Source organism: Psittacula echo (genome assembly GCF_963264785.1).
Source record: "Psittacula echo genome assembly, chromosome: 18".
Taxonomy (NCBI): Eukaryota; Metazoa; Chordata; class Aves; order Psittaciformes; family Psittacidae; genus Psittacula; species Psittacula echo.
Window position 1 is genome coordinate 7235081 of NC_137754.1, and position 19374 is coordinate 7254454.

Sequence of the window (19374 nt, forward strand, 5' to 3'; positions counted from 1 at the left end):
ATGGTTATGTTCAGGACTTGAGCCTTTCCCTTCCTTTGGAAGCGATTCCCTTCCAAGGAGGGAAGGCTGCAACTCAGCAGGGACTGGAATTAAGATGAGTGAAACCGAACATGCAGCTGGGAGAGGACACAGCACTTGGAAACGATGCCAATGGCATGAATACTTGTTGCAGTCCTGTTCCAAGTGTCTCTTTGCACTCCAGGCTTTGCAGCCTGCAGTGAACTCGGAGGGCTCAGCTGATAACAGAGTCAATCTGCTACTGCTTGAATAGAACACCCCCCGTTCCCATGGAGCAGCCAGCAGCTCTCTAGCCAAGTCGCTCTTCAGCCAGTGCACCTAAAGGAGCATTTCTGTAAGGCTTTGGGACTGGGAGCTGGGGAATGCCACTCTTCCCAAGGGATGGATACACAGTGGGAGAAAATAACTTCCCAAAAATAGATGGTTTGAGATCTGAGGAAATACACAACGTTTGCAGGGTCACTTTTCCCCTCAATCCAAAGGTAAAATTGTGCTTCAGACCTTTTTGAAGGAACTGGGACAATGGTGGGAAGGGTTGATCAAAGGTTTAAACCCAACATGAAGGGGGAGGTAAGTTCTGGGTGGTGTTAATGGGGAGAAGGGAAGTGGTGTACCTCAATGTGTTCCTCAGCAAGTGTGCCAATCTCAAACAGAGCCAACCAAGGTAGCAGCACCCAGGTTTCTCTTGCATTGCTCAGTCCTGTGTCTCACAGAGGAGCAAACCACAGTTTCATCAGAGACCACACTTCCATCAGTGCTATCTCGGGTCCTTTGATGTTCAGAACACACTAGAGGTGACTCATGTTTTACAGAGATAGTTTATCAACCTACCTCGAGCCAGGTCCTGAAGAGCACTGAGCACAGGATCCCTTTACAAGGCTGCTGCTCTGTCACAAGTTACCTCTGGAACTGCTCCAGCAGCTCTGCAGTAGTGTGGCCTGGCTGTGAACAAGGGGCTGGGGCTGAAGCATACATCCCAGTATGCACTAGAATCCCCTTTTATCATTAAATCTCTTGTTTCAAGCAGTTAACCTTGTTTTTTTAGGGGTGGAAATCAGGCTTTAGGGAAGAGCACCCTTCAGAGAATCCCACACCCAATGCTCACGTGAACCGGGATTTGAGACTGGATCAGGGATTATAGAGCATGGCCACAACGCCCTGGTTAAAACCCACTCCCAACTGCTTTAGTGTGGATGAATAGAGAACCACATGCAGTAACCATAAATCCATCCAGGAACAACCCTGGAGTGTGAGCAGCAGCTCAGGGAGGGGATCCTGCCCCTCTGCTGCGCTCTGTGAGACCCCCCCTGCAGCCCTGATCCAGCTCTGGGGCAGCAGCACAAGAGGGACGTGGAGCTGTTGGAGAGAGGCCAGAGGAGGCCATGGAGATGCTGCGAGGGCTGGAGCAGCTCTGCTCTGGAGCCAGGCTGAGAGAGCTGGGCTGGGGCAGCCTGGACAAGAGAAGGCTCCTGAAGGGGAGACCTGAGAGCAGCTCCAGCGCCTAAAGGGGCTGCAGGAAACCTGGAGAGGGGCTTGGGACAAGGGCCTGTAGGGACAGGCCAAGGGGAATGGCTTGAACCTGCCAGAGGGGAGACTGAGATGAGCTCTTAGGCAGAAGCTCTTCCCTGTGAGGGTGCTGAGGCGCTGGCCCAGGGTGCCCAGAGAAGCTGTGACTGCCCCATCCCTGGCAGTGTTCAAGGCCAGGTTGGACACAGGGGCTTGGAGCAAGCTGCTCCAGTGGAAGGGGTCCCTGCCTGTGGCTGGGGGTTGGAACTGGGTGAGCTTTAAGGAACCTTCCAACCCAAACCATTCTGTGAACATAGAGGTATGTCAGTGCCCTCCAAACCATGAAACTAATGTAGGGAAAGGAGAGGGAATACAAAGAGAACAGAGATACCTGCTGGGCCTGTTCTAACCTGCCTTGCTTTTGACCCTCCCCCAAACCCTTCCTGTCTTGTGAGCGTAATGAACGCTGATTAAAGTAGGTCTAAAATGAAGGGCTAAGGTGCCATCTCAGAAGGCGGCTGTCACCTCCATGAGCAGAGAGCTCTTAGGCACACGCGGCCACAAGGTACACGTGTCTCAGAAACAAGTCACCAGGGGCCAGCACACTCCCGTGGCCATCCTGACCCTCGCCTTCAGGTCCTGGGAAACAGCCCCTCCAGTCTGACCCACCATCCCAGCGGTGCCACGTCCTCAGTGCATCCTGCCCTGCATCCACTGCTCCCAAACTGGGCATCTCCTCTCGCAAGGCAGCTGCTCTGGTACTAAAGATGATGGCAGTCCTGGGTTTTCTGTGCTTTTTCTCCACCTCCAGTGTCTGGTTGTGCTCAGAGTCCAGGAGGAAGGGCAGGGAACCCGGGCAGTTTATGGATGCAGTGGTGCTTGTTTGCAGTACACTAAGAACTCCTGGGAGTCAGCAGAGGTCCTGGGTACTGCACGTCTGGCTGCTTGGATGCTGTAGAGAGGAACTTTGCAGGCTGTGCATGAAGAGATCTGCAGCAGAGACACAAGTAGCATGTATATCACCCTCCTGCCTCGCTGCAGTCAGCTGCCACCCCTTGGAACTAGCCCAAAACGCATCTCGGATCCGGAGTACTGCTGCTAGGCAACTGGGTGGTGGTGACAAGCAGTTGTGACAGCGCCGGAGAGCTGTGGCCTCTCTGCAAAGCTGCTATATATAGTGCAGCTGATGTGCAGTGCCGGCTCTCCTCTGCTGGCCTGCCAACGGGCTGCCAGAGCGGGCCACTGCAGCAGGCAGGGCTCCAGCCGCTCAGCCTGAGCACAGGGACCCCTTCCCTTTGCTGCTGAGCACAGGGACCCCTTCCCTTTGCTGCTGAGCACACGGGCCCCTTCCCTTTGCTGCTGAGCACAGGGACCCCTTCCCTTTGCTGCTGAGCACAGGGACCCCTTCCCTTTGCTGCTGAGCACACGGGCCCCTTCCCTTTGCTGCTGAGCACACGGACCCCTTCCCTTTGCTGCTGAGCACATGGACCCCTTCCCTTTGCTGTGCTTACTTCCCTGTATTCCAGAGAAGAAGAGAACAAGGAGCAGCTTCCTCTGCCCTCAGGCCTGGTTGTACACTCCAGTTAAAGGGAGCTGTGCATTTATTTTTCCCTGTAATCACGAAATGCAGCAACATGGTCTGGATGCAGATAGGAGTGAACAGTCCATCCTTCACTTCAGCAAACCAACTGCAGACTAAGTGCACATCGTGCACCCTTGTGCTTTGGCTCTATTAGGACAGTTCATAAGGCAGCCTTGCTGTTTGGGCAGAGGTCTGGTTATCTAACCACGTAACTTGTGCCTAAACTCTCCTCCCCTGGTTTTCTCTCCTTCCCCTGAGCCTCTCACCAAGTCTCTCCCCTTCTGCAGCTTGTCTTTAAGATCAAATAGAGGTTCTTTACTTGTCTCAGGACGTTCTGCAGAAGGGGAAGGTCAGAATGTGAAAAATGGCACTGAAAAAGCACGTTTAGAAGAGTCACTGCCTGGTGTGCTCCTCGCTTCGGCATCCAGATCCAAGAGCTCTTACCTCCTGTTGGTCTCCGTTCAGCCACGCAGTCAGATTTCCACGTTGGGATCTGTGAATCCTTTCTTCCCCTCATTCACCAGCACAGGCTTCTCTGTCCTTGTGTGCCAGACCAGGATCTGAAGAAGCGACAGAAGTCATTGCCTGCACTAACAACTCTTCCTGCACATTCAATCAATGGTGCAATTTCACCGCCTACCCTGGGGCCTAATGGCGCATTCGGAGCGGAGAGGAGGTTTGCATAAAGCTTCATTTGGGCAGCCCTGCTGCTCCGCAGAGTGCACAGAAACAGCCCATTTTACAGTGTGCTGTCTTGGGACATTAACCTGCCCCTTCCACGGAGTTAGCAGCCACCTTCCTCCAGAGGCTCATCCACCCTCGCAATGCTGTAAGGCAGCTCCCTCCCAAACAGAGCCACACTTGAGTTCCCCCCAGAGCCAGCTCCTTACTCAGGTTGTTGCTTATCCTGTTACTGCATCCCTGGCCAGTGTGGGAAGAGGAACGTGAGTTTTTCAGTGCATCTTGATCAGCCATCACTGGAGGGAAGCCCCAGATGCAGGAGGTAGGTGCAGAACACTCCCCGCCTTCCACATGCACATGGTCCTTTCAGAGCCCACCTCAAACCCCCATACACATCTCCTTTGGTATGCTGGCCTCACACTGCCACTCTCTGTACCATGTACAATACGTTGCTTACAGCCCCTCTCCAACTTCAACCAGAACTGAAGCTTCTGCTAAAGCTTCCTTCAGTCTTGGCAGCAAAATGTAATATAGAATCATGAGATGGTTTGGATTGAAGCCCTCTCCAGGTTTCCTGTAGCCCCTTTAGGCACTGGAAGACTGTTTAGGGATGACCATCTGCGGATGAGAACTGGAATACATATAAACTGAAGGAGGTCTGCCATTCATGGAGGGGGTTACAGGTAAGCAGCCTCCAGCAGCTGTGCTGTTCTGCTGCATGGAAGCTGTATAAAACGCTCTCCCATACCAGACTCAATTACACTCACTGCTTTGCTCCCAGAACCTGGATTGCTGGGAGCTGCTTCATCCCTTCAGTTACAGCTTCCTGCTTCCCTTCACCTGCTCTCACTGATGCTTGTTGCCTTGCGGGGGTTTCCTCCCGTTGCTATGACAATGCTCTGCACAGTTAATCCAAGGATGTGCCATTCCATACCCAGGCCCTGCTCCTGGGGAGGAAACGAGGGCACGTCCTGTTTCTAAAGGATGAACAAAGCCCTTCGCAAACCCTTTGGTTAAACAGGAGCACCCCAAGAAGCTGCTGGACCAAATTTGCCTCTGACACGAGCCATCACCTCCTGTGCAGGGCTTAAATCTCACCAACTGGGGCAATAGAGACCAGCTGCTGTCTGGAGCTGGTCCAAACCCCTGTTTGATTGCTCCCCACAAGCCCTTCAGGGCCTGCCCATCCACAGCAGACATTGCCTTCTAACAGGGAATTAGAAAGCCAACAGGCAAGTTGAGCTACGGTGAGAGAGGGCCACAGGGTTCCAAGCACACAGGAGGGGATGCAGGGGTTCTTGTTTGAGACGGGGACTCTACAGCATGAAGGAAAAGAGACAGCAAGCTGCAATGACAGCTTAGCTTCCTCCCAGCTTGTGCTAACCCAAATTCCTGCATCTCTAAGGCTCTCTTCAGCATTGTGGAGATGCTCTTCTCCCAGAGCACACCCCCTGGTGTAACAAACACAGCTCACTTCTCCCTGTAACTCTTGCTTTTCCTCTGTGTCAAGAGAATCGAGGCCATTGCTATTAAATGAGCTCAAACTGATCTTCAGCTGCGCTTTGTGCCTTGTGAGGGGTGTTACAGAGAGAACACAGCAGACCACAAGAGAAGAAAAGGTTACAGCAGCCTGGTCCGAGCTATTGCAGCTGCAGCAGAGAGCTCCATGTCCAGCACGGAGCAGCACAGGCAGAGAGTGCTGCAGAACCTGAGCTCCTCCGGCGTAAATGACAGCTTTACAGGGGACGGCATTGCAGAGCAGTGCTGGTCACCAACCAGGTCCAGGCAAGGCCAAGAGCCTTGCTCCATGCCTGTCACTCAAATCAACAGCTCGAGCGCTGCTGCCTGTGAGGCTTCCCCTGCACGGTGCAAGCACTGGTCACCAACCTACATGAAAAGAGGAGGCAAGCGATGGCACGATGGGGCTGCCCTGGGCGCCCGCAGCACGCACGAGGAGCAGACCGTACCTTAGTGCAGTTGGCAGCTTTCGGCTCCAGGTCGCTGAGGGTGACGAGCTCCCGGAGCAGGCTGCTCTCCTGGTAGCCCCCCTTGACTCCTCGCAGCTTGAAGTACGCCTGAGGTCTGTGGAGGATGAGCCTGAGGTTCACCGCAAAGCCGGCCATGTCTATAGCGAAGGGGCGGTGCGGGTCGAACACCGTCTTCCAGCCATAGACCTTGCCCGCGGCGTTCACGCGGGGGGACTCGTAGCGCAGCCCTCCAACAAAGGCCACCGGCCACACCGACACCTTCCTGGTGCTGCGCATCTGCAGGGGCACAGAGGGACGGGCTGCAGGGGCTGCCAGCACCCGGCAGGGCGCCTGCGTCCTGCTCAGCACCAGCTCTAGAGCCAAGAACCCGGGCTGCGCTCCCAAGCTGCAGAGCTCGACGCTCACGGGTACAAGGAAGAGCATCAGGAGATGCAGAAGCCAAGTGCTTTGGGAAGCGGCACAATGGGAATGGGCAGCCACTGAAACAAGCAGAGAACCACGGAATGGGTTGGCTTAAAGCTCATCCAGCTCTAACCCCTGCCACGGGCAGGGACACCTTCCATTAGAGCAGCTTGCTCCAAGCCGCATCCAACCTGGCCGTGAAGCTGGCATGAGCGCAGCACTAACCCCAGAGCTGCCAATAATACACATAACTGAGACCGAAGAGTGGGGTTTTGTCCAAAGGCCTTTAGAGCTGTGGGGCGTCAGTGCCCCACATGGACGGCACGGGAGATAGGACACACAGGAGGGAAGCACCAGCTGGAAATGCAGGAATGGCGTATCTAGGAAGCAGGGTGAAAGCTAAGGAGTCTGAGCTGCAGTCTCAGCCTGTGAGGCAGAGCAAGACCCAAAGCATCCCCAGAGTGAGGCACTGCAGCTGCAGCTCACACCTCAGAGCCAGCGGAGCCTCTCCAGAAGCTCCCAGCATGCAGGACAGGGTTTTGTACCTGCTCCTACCCCCGGTGGAATGATGCTGGATGCCTCCACTCCCTGCAGAGTCAACAGGCAGAGACTGGAGCCACGAGGGGCCACTCGAGATGCCTGCACTTGCCAAGGCAGATGCTCTGAATGCCAGGCTGCCCACTCACCCAGGCCCTCTCTGCTGGCAGGCTCAGCCTCCAGCCTGTTCTCAGCCCAGTCTCTCAGATCAGGGATCTCCCAGAGCTAATCTCATCACTGCTAATTGCAGCAAACAAGACCAGAGGAGCTCTGGCACTTGCCCTTCTGCATTATACACATGCTAAGAGCAGCCCCTGCCCACAGGGAACAATAGTGCGTGTCTTCTGCATTTCGCAGCACGTTGCAGCAGCTCCATGTGGCCTCAAACTGCAGCTCGTATCAGAGAGAAACCTCTGCAAGCAGAGCCCACAGGTGACTGAAGGAACCCTTTCTGCTTTATTCATGCACGGTGTCTGTCTCGAGATGCTGCCGGAACCAGGCTCAAAGGGGACTGTGGAAGAAAAGCATTCATCTGGATTTCCTTCCAGCTTTAAAAGCTGTGGCTATCGAAGCTAAAGTGAAAGCCATCAGGGGAGGGAAAGGAGGCGTGTGTGGAGCTCCCTGCTATGGAACCTGGCAGCTGGTGGGGAAGGAAGCAGTCCCCATTCTCATCCCTTGCTGCAAGAGCAGCCCTCTCCAAGGCAGTGTGAGGGGCTCCACCTCTCTGGGAGAAGGACCAAGCACAAACCCATGCTCCTCGTGTGTGCAGCAAGGCAGAGCCATTGGGGAAGATGTCCTGCAGGACACCCTGCAGGCATAGCTCTGAAAGGGCACTGCTGCCTTGCAGTGCAGAGCAGGCACCATGCTCCTGACGGCTCCAGGATTCAACCAGTGGGCACTGTGGGATGAGAGCAAGCATATGCGAACAGCAAGCAGGGAGGAGAAACCTCAGGGACTCCTCAGACAAGAACAAACACCAATTCACAGGCAGCCAAGTGCAATACAGAGGGATGGTGGAGAAGTGGGTAACATCAGCTCAGAAACCGGCTGGAAATCTGCTCCAGGCTGGTGCATGGAAGGAGGGTGGACATGTATGTTGTGATGTTCCACTCCGCCAGTACTCCCCACAGGGGAAGGCAGCTCCTCCTTAGCTTCCTTTACAGTGAAACCTACCTGATCTCATGCCACTGGGGTTCCCATCACTTCACACAGGATGACTGTGGTCCAGGAGCTCAGGAGGGGACGCACACCGCATCCCCTCGGCTCAGCACACCGCATCCTTTACCCGCCATGTCCCAAGCTGCAGGCGAGCCCAGCAGGGTCTTACCTCCTCAAAGAGCTCCAAGCTGTAGGTGTTGTCATCATCGGCGAAGTAGACAATGCCAGGCTGGCTGCTGTTCTTGTTGAAGGTCTCCCTCAGCCACCTCAGGGCGAGGTTCCTCTGCATGGTCCCGCGGGGGATGCGGGGGTCCCGCATGTCCCCCCGCAGCTTGTAGTTGCGCGGGGTCTCCACGTTGAGGTGGGTGTAGTTGAGCCCCGTGTCCCGCAGCAGGCGGGTGATGAGGGGCGTGCGGCGCTGGGAGTCCTCCACCAGGATCCAGTGCAGGTTGGGGACGTGCAGGAGGGTGTTGGCCAGGCGGGTGAGCTCTGCCTTCTGCACGGGCCGGCTGTAGGTGGGGGTGATGACGTGGATGGTGGGCAGGGTGTCTGACCACGGGGGCGGGCGGGTGTAAACATACTCTGTCCTCACCACCTCCACTATGTCCCGCTCCGACAGGCAGTATTCCTTGGAGTCCAAGCCTGCAGCGAGATCACGCTGGGAGTCACCACCATCATCTGAGCAAGGGTACGAGAGAGAAGAAAGAGCTGCATGGAGTCAGTCCTCCAGCACCCCCCAGCTGAGCCCGCCGGCTGGTTGCTAATAGCAGGTCACCCTCCTGGGTGCAGAGGACAGGAAACAAGCTGGGATGGAGGCTTCCATACATACACAAATAAATAAAGGCATCAGGGACAAACACGCAGGAGGAAAGAGGGTTCTGCTCTTAGAAAAGCAGCACCAAGCAAGGCCTGAGTGCTCACAGCAACTTCCACAAGCACCCAGAATCAGAGAGTACCAGGCTGGAAGTGACCTCGAGGATCATCTCTTTCAGCTTTCCAGGCAAAGCTACGGAAGAGACAGGCTTTTGTAGAGCAGTTAGATCTAGATAAAGAAAACAGCAGCGGGGATGGATGAGGTGTCATTCCCAAAGAGCTCCAGTGCTCTGGGCACCACGTTCAGTGGGACACCGAGACACCTGGATTGGGAGGCAGGGAGCTAACTGGTGGTAATATCAAGGCAGTGAAGATCTCCCAGCAGCACCACCTTGGGACTCTGCAGCACTGACAGGCCTGGGATGGGGCATGCAGAAGCAGGGAAAGACACACTTCAAATCCAGAGATGGAGAGGGGAATCAAAGCCTGCAAGTGTAGGCATTGTCCTGCAGAGACTCTCACCTCTAACCCCTCCTGAGGAAGGCCCTCCCTGTCTCTGAGGATCACACTCAGCAGAGCAGAGCGAACAATAAACAGCATGCACATAGGATACAATGATCCAAACTATTCCTTGCAAATAGAATCCTTCCTATGCAGCTAAAGGGAAGAAAAGGTCCTGCCCCTGTTGTAGGGTGCGACTTTCACACTTCAGTACCGCTGCAGAGCAGAAGGAACACCACAGTCTACAGTCAGGAGCTGGCAGAGGTGAAGGGACACCTCCATTCAGTGTCTGAGGCAGCTGCTCTCTAGTGGGCACATCCTCTTGGAGCCATAGGGTTTGCAAACGGAGCGACCACCAGATGAGAAAGGAGAGACCAGACATTATTATATATATTATTATATATATTAGGTGACCCAGCAGGATCATTGCATGCTGCTCTTCCAGCATCGCAGACTTTGATTGCAGCCCTGAACCGAATGAAGGTCTCCTACTCCATGGCGCTGATGGAGGGAGATGTGTCTATCTGGTGGGGATGGACAGGGATGAGATGCCTGCACATGCTGGCACATCAGCAAAGCACATCAGCAGACTCCGAGCTGACAATTCCAAGTGTTCAGCCAAGGAAGAAGCATCTTTGGAGGATGGGTGCAAACATGACATTGAAAAGGGGAAAGAATCCTCCATAGAAAGAGACCAGAGAGGGGAAATGAAGTGGCTTTCTTCCCCTCACACAAGCCTCCCCATACCGACCTGCAGCAAGAAGGGCAGAGCCAAGAATGAAGCCTGCAAGAGCTCTCACAGCCTATGGGTACTGCCGCTGTGCCAAGAACAGGATAAAAACTAGGACCTTCTGGCCAGAGGGGATCCCTCAGAACTTCCTGCATCAATCTGATCTGGGCCAGGGCTCTGTTCAATGCTTTGTGTGACAGGCAGTGTGGGAGCTGATGCTCTCCTAGCATTGGAACTGCACAGACACTCAGGTGAGATGCTGGCTCTTGCCTTCTTCAAGTGCAGGAGCACCAGTTGGCTGCTTTCCTGAGGACACTTACAGATGCTCTTTGCCTCCCATCTCCCAGAGCTGTCTCAAGTGGCAGCTTTGTTTCCTCTGCTCTCTTGCTTCTGCAGCTTTCCTGCTCAACTGACTGGTGTGCAGGGACAGCAGGAAGGGGCTCCTCCGCTATGGATCATCATCCACCAAGAGCAAAGAAAGGCATCTTCCTTCAGAACTCTGGATTTAGGGCACAGAGAGCTCTCCAAGTGCAGCAAGCACACCCCATGGCTTGGAGTTTGATGTGTGTGAGGAACCTCTGCGAGCACTGGGCTGTTCCTACAGCACAAGTGGGGAGGCTTCTGCATGAGCATGGACTGGGAGCTGAGATGAGCATGGCTGCCATGGAGAAATGAAATGAGGGAGGAGATGAGGACGAGGGAGGGATGCACAGACCGGGCATGGGCTGGTTTGAGTTCTCTCACCCTTGTGCACTGCAAGCAGTGGAGCAATGGTGCTCTGGTGCCAGACGGTGATTAGTAGTGTCCAGGGCAGAACTATCAGCACGATAGCCAGGATGTCTCGTCTCTTCGGCATCTCCAAGACTGACTGGACCCACAGCTCCTCATTACCTGACAGTGAGAACCCCAGAGACAGAACAGCAGAGCACATGGAGAATAGAAATAAATGGGCAGGAAGGAACAAGGACACAGAGAGCGAACGCGAGAAGGAGAGAGCAGCAGAGGCGACACGACTCGTGGTCTTACCAGTGCTTACAACCCACCCATTGCAGAAGCAGGTTTGGAGGGGCCTCGGCTGCTGACACCCGGAGCAGGAGGGCACTTCTGCAGCACAGCGCTGGAGCTGCCAGCAGGAACCTCAGGGACTCATGTGGAAGGAAACCTGCAACACAGCACGAAGGTGAGTAGGCACAGAAGAGCACTATGGAGCTGCTGCACAGGGCGCACAATCCTCCTCAGGAAGAGCAAATCAGAGCTGGGCACTGAGCAGCAGCAACGTGTCCCACCCCTCCAGCGTGCTCAGAGCCTTGCTTCCCTTCGCATCCACCTCCTCGAGCTGAAGCTGCTCAGTGCTGCATCAGTGCTTGACCATGCCCAGCAGAAGAGGACCCTTCATCCCCCAGCCAGCCAAGCCTCACACCACCACGTGCCAGGCCCATGCCCTCAGAGGAAGCAGAGACTGTAATGATCCTGTGACAAGTCAGACCCTCTCCCTAGGCCAGGCAGAGCACTTGGGTTGCCTTGTGCCTGCTCCCTTGGGAATACAGCTCCAGTGAACCAGTGACTCTCTGTTTTGCCCATCACTGTCTTCCCCTCAGCTCAGACCATCCCACTGGCATCTCTGAGGCAGCTCCAATGGCTCATTTCTTCCATCTCAGGGGTGTTGCAACTGGAGCATGTTAAACTGCCACGATGGCTCGGGTTGATTCAGTATAAGCCCATACAACATTTAAGCAGACTGTGTTTTATCCAAGTGTCTCGGCAAGCAAAGTACATCACTTAGGGATACACACAATGGACACTCTGCAAACACGGGTACCACTTTAGTACCACTGCTCCCGTGCGGGGCAAGGCATTAACCTGCTGCTGAAAGGGCTGCAGAGAATGGGAGTGCTGGAGAGACGCAGGGTCAGGTCCCTGATTTGGCTAGATGTGGTTTTCCTTGGCTGTGCCTCTGACACTGAGCCCAGCGGAAGCCCTGAAGCGAAACGGCTCCAAGAAGCCATGGCTTGTCCTTTTGGAGTGGGATTCAAGTTGCTGGGCACAACCAGATCAGCACTTCAGTCACAGAGGGGTTAACTTCCCAGGGAAAACAAGGGGAACCTGCTACCTCCCATAGAGAAACCTGTGCCAGGGATCACCTATGGAGCTGGGGACCCATCCACCTCACATGCACCTACCCTGGAAGGGTCTCCAGCAGCAACAAGCCCCCGAACACACCCGGTTCTACAGAGAGGCAGGTTTCCCACAGGGAAGCACAGGGAAGCAGCAGGGAACAGCTTTCACAGCTCAAGGAGCTGCTCTGTGCAGCCACGTGCAAGGAAGCATCTCCCAGCAATGTGGATTTGTCCCTGTTTATGGTCAGGACTGGAGAAAGCAGGCAGGGAGGAAGAAGAGGAGTTCTTCCAGCACATCCCAGCTGCTGCTGCATCGCTGTCCAGCTCTGTGAGACAGAGACATCCCGCTGGCCCCACGCTGCCAAAGCACACAGTGCCCTCAGGAAAGAGCATCTGGCCTCATCCTCGCTGTCCCTGCAGTTGCTGTCAGTGCCTCAACAGGGGACACTGGGAATCCTCTCATGCATCCAGAGCATGTCCCTTGGGCATCCCCATAGGGCAGAGCTGGAAGGGGCAGCTTTGACAAGCCTGCCCACCTTAGCTAGCTGCAAATGCACCGAGGGAAGGCCTCAGGCACTTAGAGGGGCTGCGAGGAAAGGACAAGCAAAAAGAGCTGCTCAGAGTCAATGCAGAGCTCTGGCAAGCTGCCACAGTGGCTGGCATGCAGCAAATGGCCCTTTGTCAAGGGCAGCTTCCTCCCAACACAGTGCTCGTATCTTAAAGATGCCTTTTCCCTGCCTCCTGCCAAGCCAGCATCCTCCCACAGAACAGGCTGAGCCTGGGCTTCCTAGGATGGAACTCTTCCTCTCCATGTCCTTCTGGGGCTGGCTGAGCTCGCAGCTCCCTCTGCACCACCAAACCATGGGCTGCAGGGGTGAATGAGGTACCCACACACAGTGACTGTTACTGATGTTCCTTCCCTACACACAGCACACTCCGCATGCCCAAGGGCACACAGCTCCAGGAGGGATCCCAATAGCAGATGGGGATTGTCTGAGCCCCTCACTGTGAGAGAGACATTGAGGGGACCTTATTGCTCTCTACAACTGCCTGGCAGGAGGATGGAGCCGGGAGGGGGTTGGTCTCTGCTCCCAAGGAACAAGGGAATGGTTGGACTTGATCTCAAAGCCCTTTTACATCCTGGTTGATCCTCTGCAGCAAAGCCATTTGCTCACTGTTAATTGCTGAAGTGCTCTGAGTGCGCGGATGACCCCGAGAAGCCTGACTGAAGGACATGGGGAGAACTCCCTTGGGGCCGCTGTGAGCAGTAGCAAACCTGGATCCAAACTATTTCAAGCGTGCTCGCCCTCAACACAGGCTGAGGCCAGTTCTCAGTGCTCCAAAGCCACGCTCCCACCTCACCAGCATGTGCCAAAGGATGAAATCCACTTGCTGCTGTGAACAGCATCAGCCAGGAAACCCATGGTTGTACACTGCTGGTGACAGAAGTCACAGCTTCACAGCCCGACAAAGAGGGCTTGCCCTGCAGCCCTCAAATCCCTTGGGGCCCAACTAAATGATGCTTTTTGCTGCTGGTTATGGCACAAGGGAGGCTTGCCAAGAATTAGAATGGGAAAAACAATGTTCCTCCTGCAGGTATTCACCTACCCCTGCCCCATCACATACAACTCTCCTTTTCCCAGTGCACACCTGTAAACCCAAACCTGCCTTTGTTCAGACTGTCCATGTGAGGCTTCTGCTATCTCCTCCTCTGCAGGGAAAAGGAGGAGGAGGAACAAAGGGAAACAGGACGTAACCGAAAGAATACTTCCTTTTTTTTCGGCAAAAGACACAAATCCCCAGCTCAAACCTCAGTGATCTGGGGGTTAAAACACTTCTAACCCAAAGGTGTTTGGCATAGTTGGAACCAGTCTCCTTGGCAGGGATCTCTTCCAACATGCTGGAAGCAGAAGGGCTGTGCCACACGGTGGCAGAGATTTCCCGTTCTCCGGCAGAGGGCAATGGTGTCAAGGCATGACAATACGGAAAGGGCATTCATCTAATAGAGAAGCTGTAATAAATCCTGGAGCCACGTGTTAGGAACCTGCTGGATTATTAAACACTGAACGTTCTTCTTTAAAATGGAGTGAATTTGCCTCAGGGCTGGCACCTGCTGTAGGAAACGCGGATTCCACCTGCAAGCTGGTTCTAGTTTTCCCTTCTTTCTTCCTGTGGGGCTGGTGAGTGTCATCACTCCTTGGTTTTCCCCCCATTGAACAGAAGTGATTTAGAACATGTTAACCTGACGACTTGCTTGGATTGAGTTTGTGTGTGTATATATATATATATAGATAGGTAGGTAGGTAGGTAGATAGATAGATGATAGATAGATATAGATAGATTAGATAGATTAGATAGATAGATATAGATAGATTAGATAGATAGATAGATAGATAGATGATAGATAGATATAGATAGATTAGATAGATAGATATAGATAGATTAGACAGACAGACAGATAGATAGATAGATAGATAGATGTCACTGGAGTGAAAATACTGCCTAGATGTAAGAAAAACACAGACAAAACCCCCAAACAAAGACAGTCAAACACTTCCTTGCATTACAAACAGCCAGGCAATAGCAAACACAGAGCCAGATCCTACAACAAAAGCTTTACAATGCAAATAAACACATCAGGATACAAAGTATATTCTCACCAATAGCTTTTCCCCCTGAGCAAAGTGTCCCTAAACCTAAACACAGGGTTCCTTTCACCTCGGGGATGGGAATAGGTCTGAGCCCTGCTGGAAAATGACCCCCAACCAGAATAAAGTGCATCTCCAGCCCAGCAGACACTGGGGACAAGCCCAGCAAGTCACTGGGGTCACACATGGGCTCTGTCACAAAGCCTCTGCCAGAGATGCTGGTGTTTGGCAGCAAAGGTTTGTAAAGCTCAGGCTAAAAAGAAAGGCGGTGATAACTCTTGCTCACTAGTTACTGCGTAAGCCATTAATGCCAACAACCCCATAACTTTAATGGCGGCTGTTATAAGTGTAGTAGAAAAGCTGCAGAGCTAATTACTGTTTAGTTATTAAGCAGAACATGGAGCTGAGTAATGAGCACACGGAATTGCTTGTTCTTCCAGGGTTTCTTCCCTGTGAGGGTGCTGAGGCGCTGGCCCAGGGTGCCCAGAGAAGCTGTGGCTGCCCCATCCCTGGCAGTGTTCAAGGCCAGGTTGGACACAGGGGCTTGGAGCAAGCTGCTCCAGTGGAAGGGGTCCCTGCCCGTGGCAGGGGTTGGAGCTGGATGAGCTTTAAGGTCCCTTCCAACCCAAACCAGGCTGGGATTCTCTGAGCCCCCCCCAGAAGGTTGCACATCACGGCGACCAGCCTTGCACTGGAGCCGATTTGCACATCCCCAAGCTGGAATTGCAAGTCGAGAACAAATGGGATCAAACCCACAGATTAGCTCACACAAAGAAATAATATGAGCCCATCTTCTCAGAACAACACTTACAATTTACAGCGAGCACGAGCAAAGTGGATCAAGGGAGCTCAACACCAGCACAATTAGCTGCTGGAACTTATTGCCACAGGATACTAAGAAGAACAAGAACTTAACAGGATTCCAAACAGGATTAGTTGTGTATGGGAATAAAATGCATATCCAGAATGAGAATGAGCCACCCACCAGTCTGGGAAACAGAAACCCTGGAGCTTCAGAGCTTCAGCCACGTTTTAACAGGCATCAGGAGCTTCCTCTTCTGCAGATTCATCCTTCCCCCCGTGCTGCTCCACCTCTGCCAGCGGTGGCCTGAGCTAGGAACAGGACAGGAGACGTGATGCTCTCAGGGGATGCTCTGGTTGGCAATGCTTGCTCCAGACTCCCTCCCCAGCCAGGCGAGCTGTGGGTGACAGGTCTTGGCTGAGAAAGCATTCCCAGCACTCCATACTTCTTCATAAACGGCTGCACTTCACCCATGGGTTTTAAAAAGCATCTCCATCATGATGGAAAGCTGTTGGATTTACAGCCCACTTCCAAAGGGAAAGACAAATGAGAGCTGTTTTCTTCAGGGAAATGCTGCTGACACCCATGAGAAGTTGTTTGACTTTCTTTAAGGTTGCATGCTGAGTGACTGCTCCAGCAAGTAGCTCCTTCAAGGGCTCCTCCATCAAGTCTCCTCAAGCTGGTGACACCACGATACCTTGAGTTATACCTTTGCTCAGCTCAGACCACATCCACGCTGTCAGAACCACTCAGAGTCTCTGGTTCCACCCCTATGGTTTGCATTGCACTGAGTATTTTGCTCACTGCTACCTTCCATAGACGTGAAAAAGCGACATTAACAAAGGATGACCCAATTTCAACAGGATTGGACTAAATTCCATCGCTCCATAATAGGCTTTGCATATGCTTTGTCCAAAGGGCTGGAAGACTTCCATGATACTCCCCATGTAAGGGTGGCAGCAGGACCTAAGGAGCAAGCCCCACCTTGCCAACCTGCAGGCAGAAGGCCACTGTCTCAGAAGCTGCAATACCCCAACCTGGTGTTAGTTATTGTTCCCTTCTGTTGTTAGTGGTGCAGAGAAGCCCCAGGCTTTGACGCTGCCGGAATGAGGGGTGTAGGATGCTGTGGCTCGGTCTCGGTGCTGGGGTACACTGGGGGCTGCCTCTGACACTGGCACTTTGGGACTGTCACCCATGGAGAGCTGTGCCCAGCGAGCCACAAGCCCTCATTGACTCTCCCTGCTGGCTCCGCAGGGTGTTCCCAGTTCCAGACCTGGAGCTGAGGCTGCTCACCCCACACACTGCTGCCTCTTACCTCGCTGTGGAGATGGGGCTGGGGCAGGACCCACTGCTTGGCTGGGGGTGAGGGCACACAGCGGCACAGAGCTCAGCACCTCCATACCCGAGACCTGCCTTCACAGCCTCCAGCACTCCCTTTGAATCACTGAGTTCTTCCCTAGCCCTGAAAGGAATTAAATCCTGCTCTATTTAAAAAGAGTTATTAATAACCTGATTCCAATGCATGCGAAAAGAAGGCTGGCAGTGAGCGAGCAAGCTGGCCCTCTCCACCGCAGCAAGCCACCATCGGGCACCTTGACACCTTAAAGAGGGCTTTAGTTTGTGAAAGCATCATTCCTTTCCTTTCAAGAGCAAAATCCAGGATGTTCAAGGTTGTTTTTTGAAGGCTGGATGAAAAACCAACCTGCTGGCATCCAAACTCCCCCTGCGTGCTGCAAACACCAGCTCTGTAAGCACCAGCCCCTGAAGATGCCACTGAAGGAAAACTGCTTGGCAGGAGCTGCTGCTGAGTTGCCTGATGGAGTGCACATGTCCAGGCTGCCATGGTGCTCCTGCTCAGGGCATGCAATGTGTTGTCAATGCATCTCCTCCACACTCCGCACTAAGCGGAGTCCCTGTTAGCTGCTTCCTGAGCAACAACCCCTCCGGCATCTCAGCACCTCAGCATCCCTCAGCGCTGCAGGATGGATTCCTGTGCCAGCAGCAGTGCTTGCAGGGGCAGGGCTGACTCGCAGCGGTTCTCTCCTGCAGTTTCCTCTCCTCTCCCCCGACAGAGCCAGCAAAGATGCAGCACTTGGAGCTCACTCAGCTCCTTGGTCAGCCAAAAAATCACAGCCAAGAGCATCAGAGCAACCTGCACGGAAGCTCCCGCTCCCTGCTAGATGGCTTCTTTAAAGAGATGAGCCTCAAATCCAAACGCTGCTCAGTGCTTGCTGTCCATGAGTGCAGCCACAGCCCTGCTCCTTGGAAGCATTTGGAAGGGATCTCCTGCTGGACTTGGGCAGGGTCCCAGGATGCACTCATCCTTCTTGCCTCCCCTCCTGTCTCCACAGTGCACACGAGGCCTCTGCCTGCCCGGGACCCTTTGACATGTCAGAATAACGTGGATCCATCTCCCATCTGAGAGGCATTTGGAAGGAAACGAGTGCCTTTCCTTTGCCATGCCCCCATATGCCAATCCAATAAACCCAGGGCTATTCCAGCCCTGCAAGGAGGTGGGATGTGGCTCGGGGTTTGTCTCTGGGTGGCACAGACTAATTCCACCAGTGTCAGCAGCTTCCAATGGAAGCCTGGACCCAGCTCCATCCTCCCTCGTGGCTCGGTGCCTTTGGCTCACCTGCACCTCCGCTCGCTCTAGGGGTGAGATGAAAATAGCTGCTGCTGTTGGACAGGGCTCACGGGGCTCGAGCAGGCTAAATACAGAAATGGCACAAGCACTGGTGCCGGGGGTGCTGGCAGAGCACAGCTCACACTGCCCTGAGGGCCTGGCGAAGGTCAGTGCTCCTAAATATAGACTCACCCAAGGGCCAGAGCTCCTGCAGACAGAATGAAGCAGTGGACAAGCCACCCTCACCGGTAGAGCAGCGCCTCTGAACACCTCTCCCTGCTGCCCGGCTCCCCGGGACCAGCTCCTGCCCTTTCCAAGAGCACCTGCACCACCTGGAAGAGCTTGACCTGCTTGGCCCAGCACCAAACTGTTGGGACATATGGACACAGGGAACTCCAGCCTACAAGAGGCACATGGAGTGCGCCACAGAGCGAGCTGCAGGCACAGCTGATGGACAGACAGACTCCCCTGCAGTGCTTTACTTGCAAGGTGAGGAGCGAGACGAGCCCTTGGGGAGAACCTGGAGGGGTTTGTAATGGCTGCTCTAAGAATACTGTAATCATGCAGTAATTACAGTGCATCTCAAATCAGCCACACAAATTGCAGCCTTATTATGCCTGTCACCTACCTTGTGTGGCAGGGACACAGAGACAGGCCACCCCCTTGCCCAAGGAGGGGACAGGGTTAGGAGACTCCCCGCACAGCCCCATCGCACTCCAAGCCATGTGAGTGGCTTCCTCAAGTGAGCAGGACCACATCTGTGCTTCCCTACTGCATCTCAAGGTGCAACACTCCATTAGTCAGGTGGATTTTACCTGTTTGCAATGAAACAAATACCTGCAAGCACCAGAGCAGCCCTGGGTGTTTGATTGGAGCTGTCAGTCTTTCAAATGGCATTCCTGCTGATGAGTAAGCTTTAGAAACAAGAGTTACTGAACTCTTTGAGTCAGCTGATAATGAAGCAGAGGGAAGAATCAGTGCTGGCTGGCTCCAGAGGGGCTCAGTGCTGCATGGGGCCCTAAAGCAGCGCGGGGGACTGGGGCTTGCTGACCGATGCAGAATGCAGGCTGTGAACAGGAGGGGTGCAGCACATCTGCGAGGACATCCTGGCACACCTTCCCTCCGTCACGTCGGCATCAAAGAGGAGAACTTCCTCTTTCAGTCCCTCTGGATGTGTTGCTTCTCATTCAGTTCCAAGGCCCTGCCATGGGCAGGGACACCTTCCACTACAGTAGGTTGCTCCTAGCTCCGTCCAACCTGGCCTT

At 54.0% G+C, this 19374-nt stretch overlaps 1 protein-coding gene across 1 annotated transcript; it reads right to left on the reverse strand.

The window, feature by feature from the left end:
* Positions 1-3579: 3579 nt before the first annotated feature.
* Positions 3580-10847, reverse strand: B3GAT1 (beta-1,3-glucuronyltransferase 1; the record flags this gene model as incomplete). Its single annotated transcript, XM_080631788.1, has 4 exons — positions 3580-3666; positions 5755-6051; positions 8042-8550; positions 10661-10847. 4 exons carry the CDS (start codon positions 10845-10847, stop codon positions 3580-3582), a joined length of 1080 nt encoding a protein of 359 aa, XP_080487914.1.
* Positions 10848-19374: the final 8527 nt, after the last annotated feature.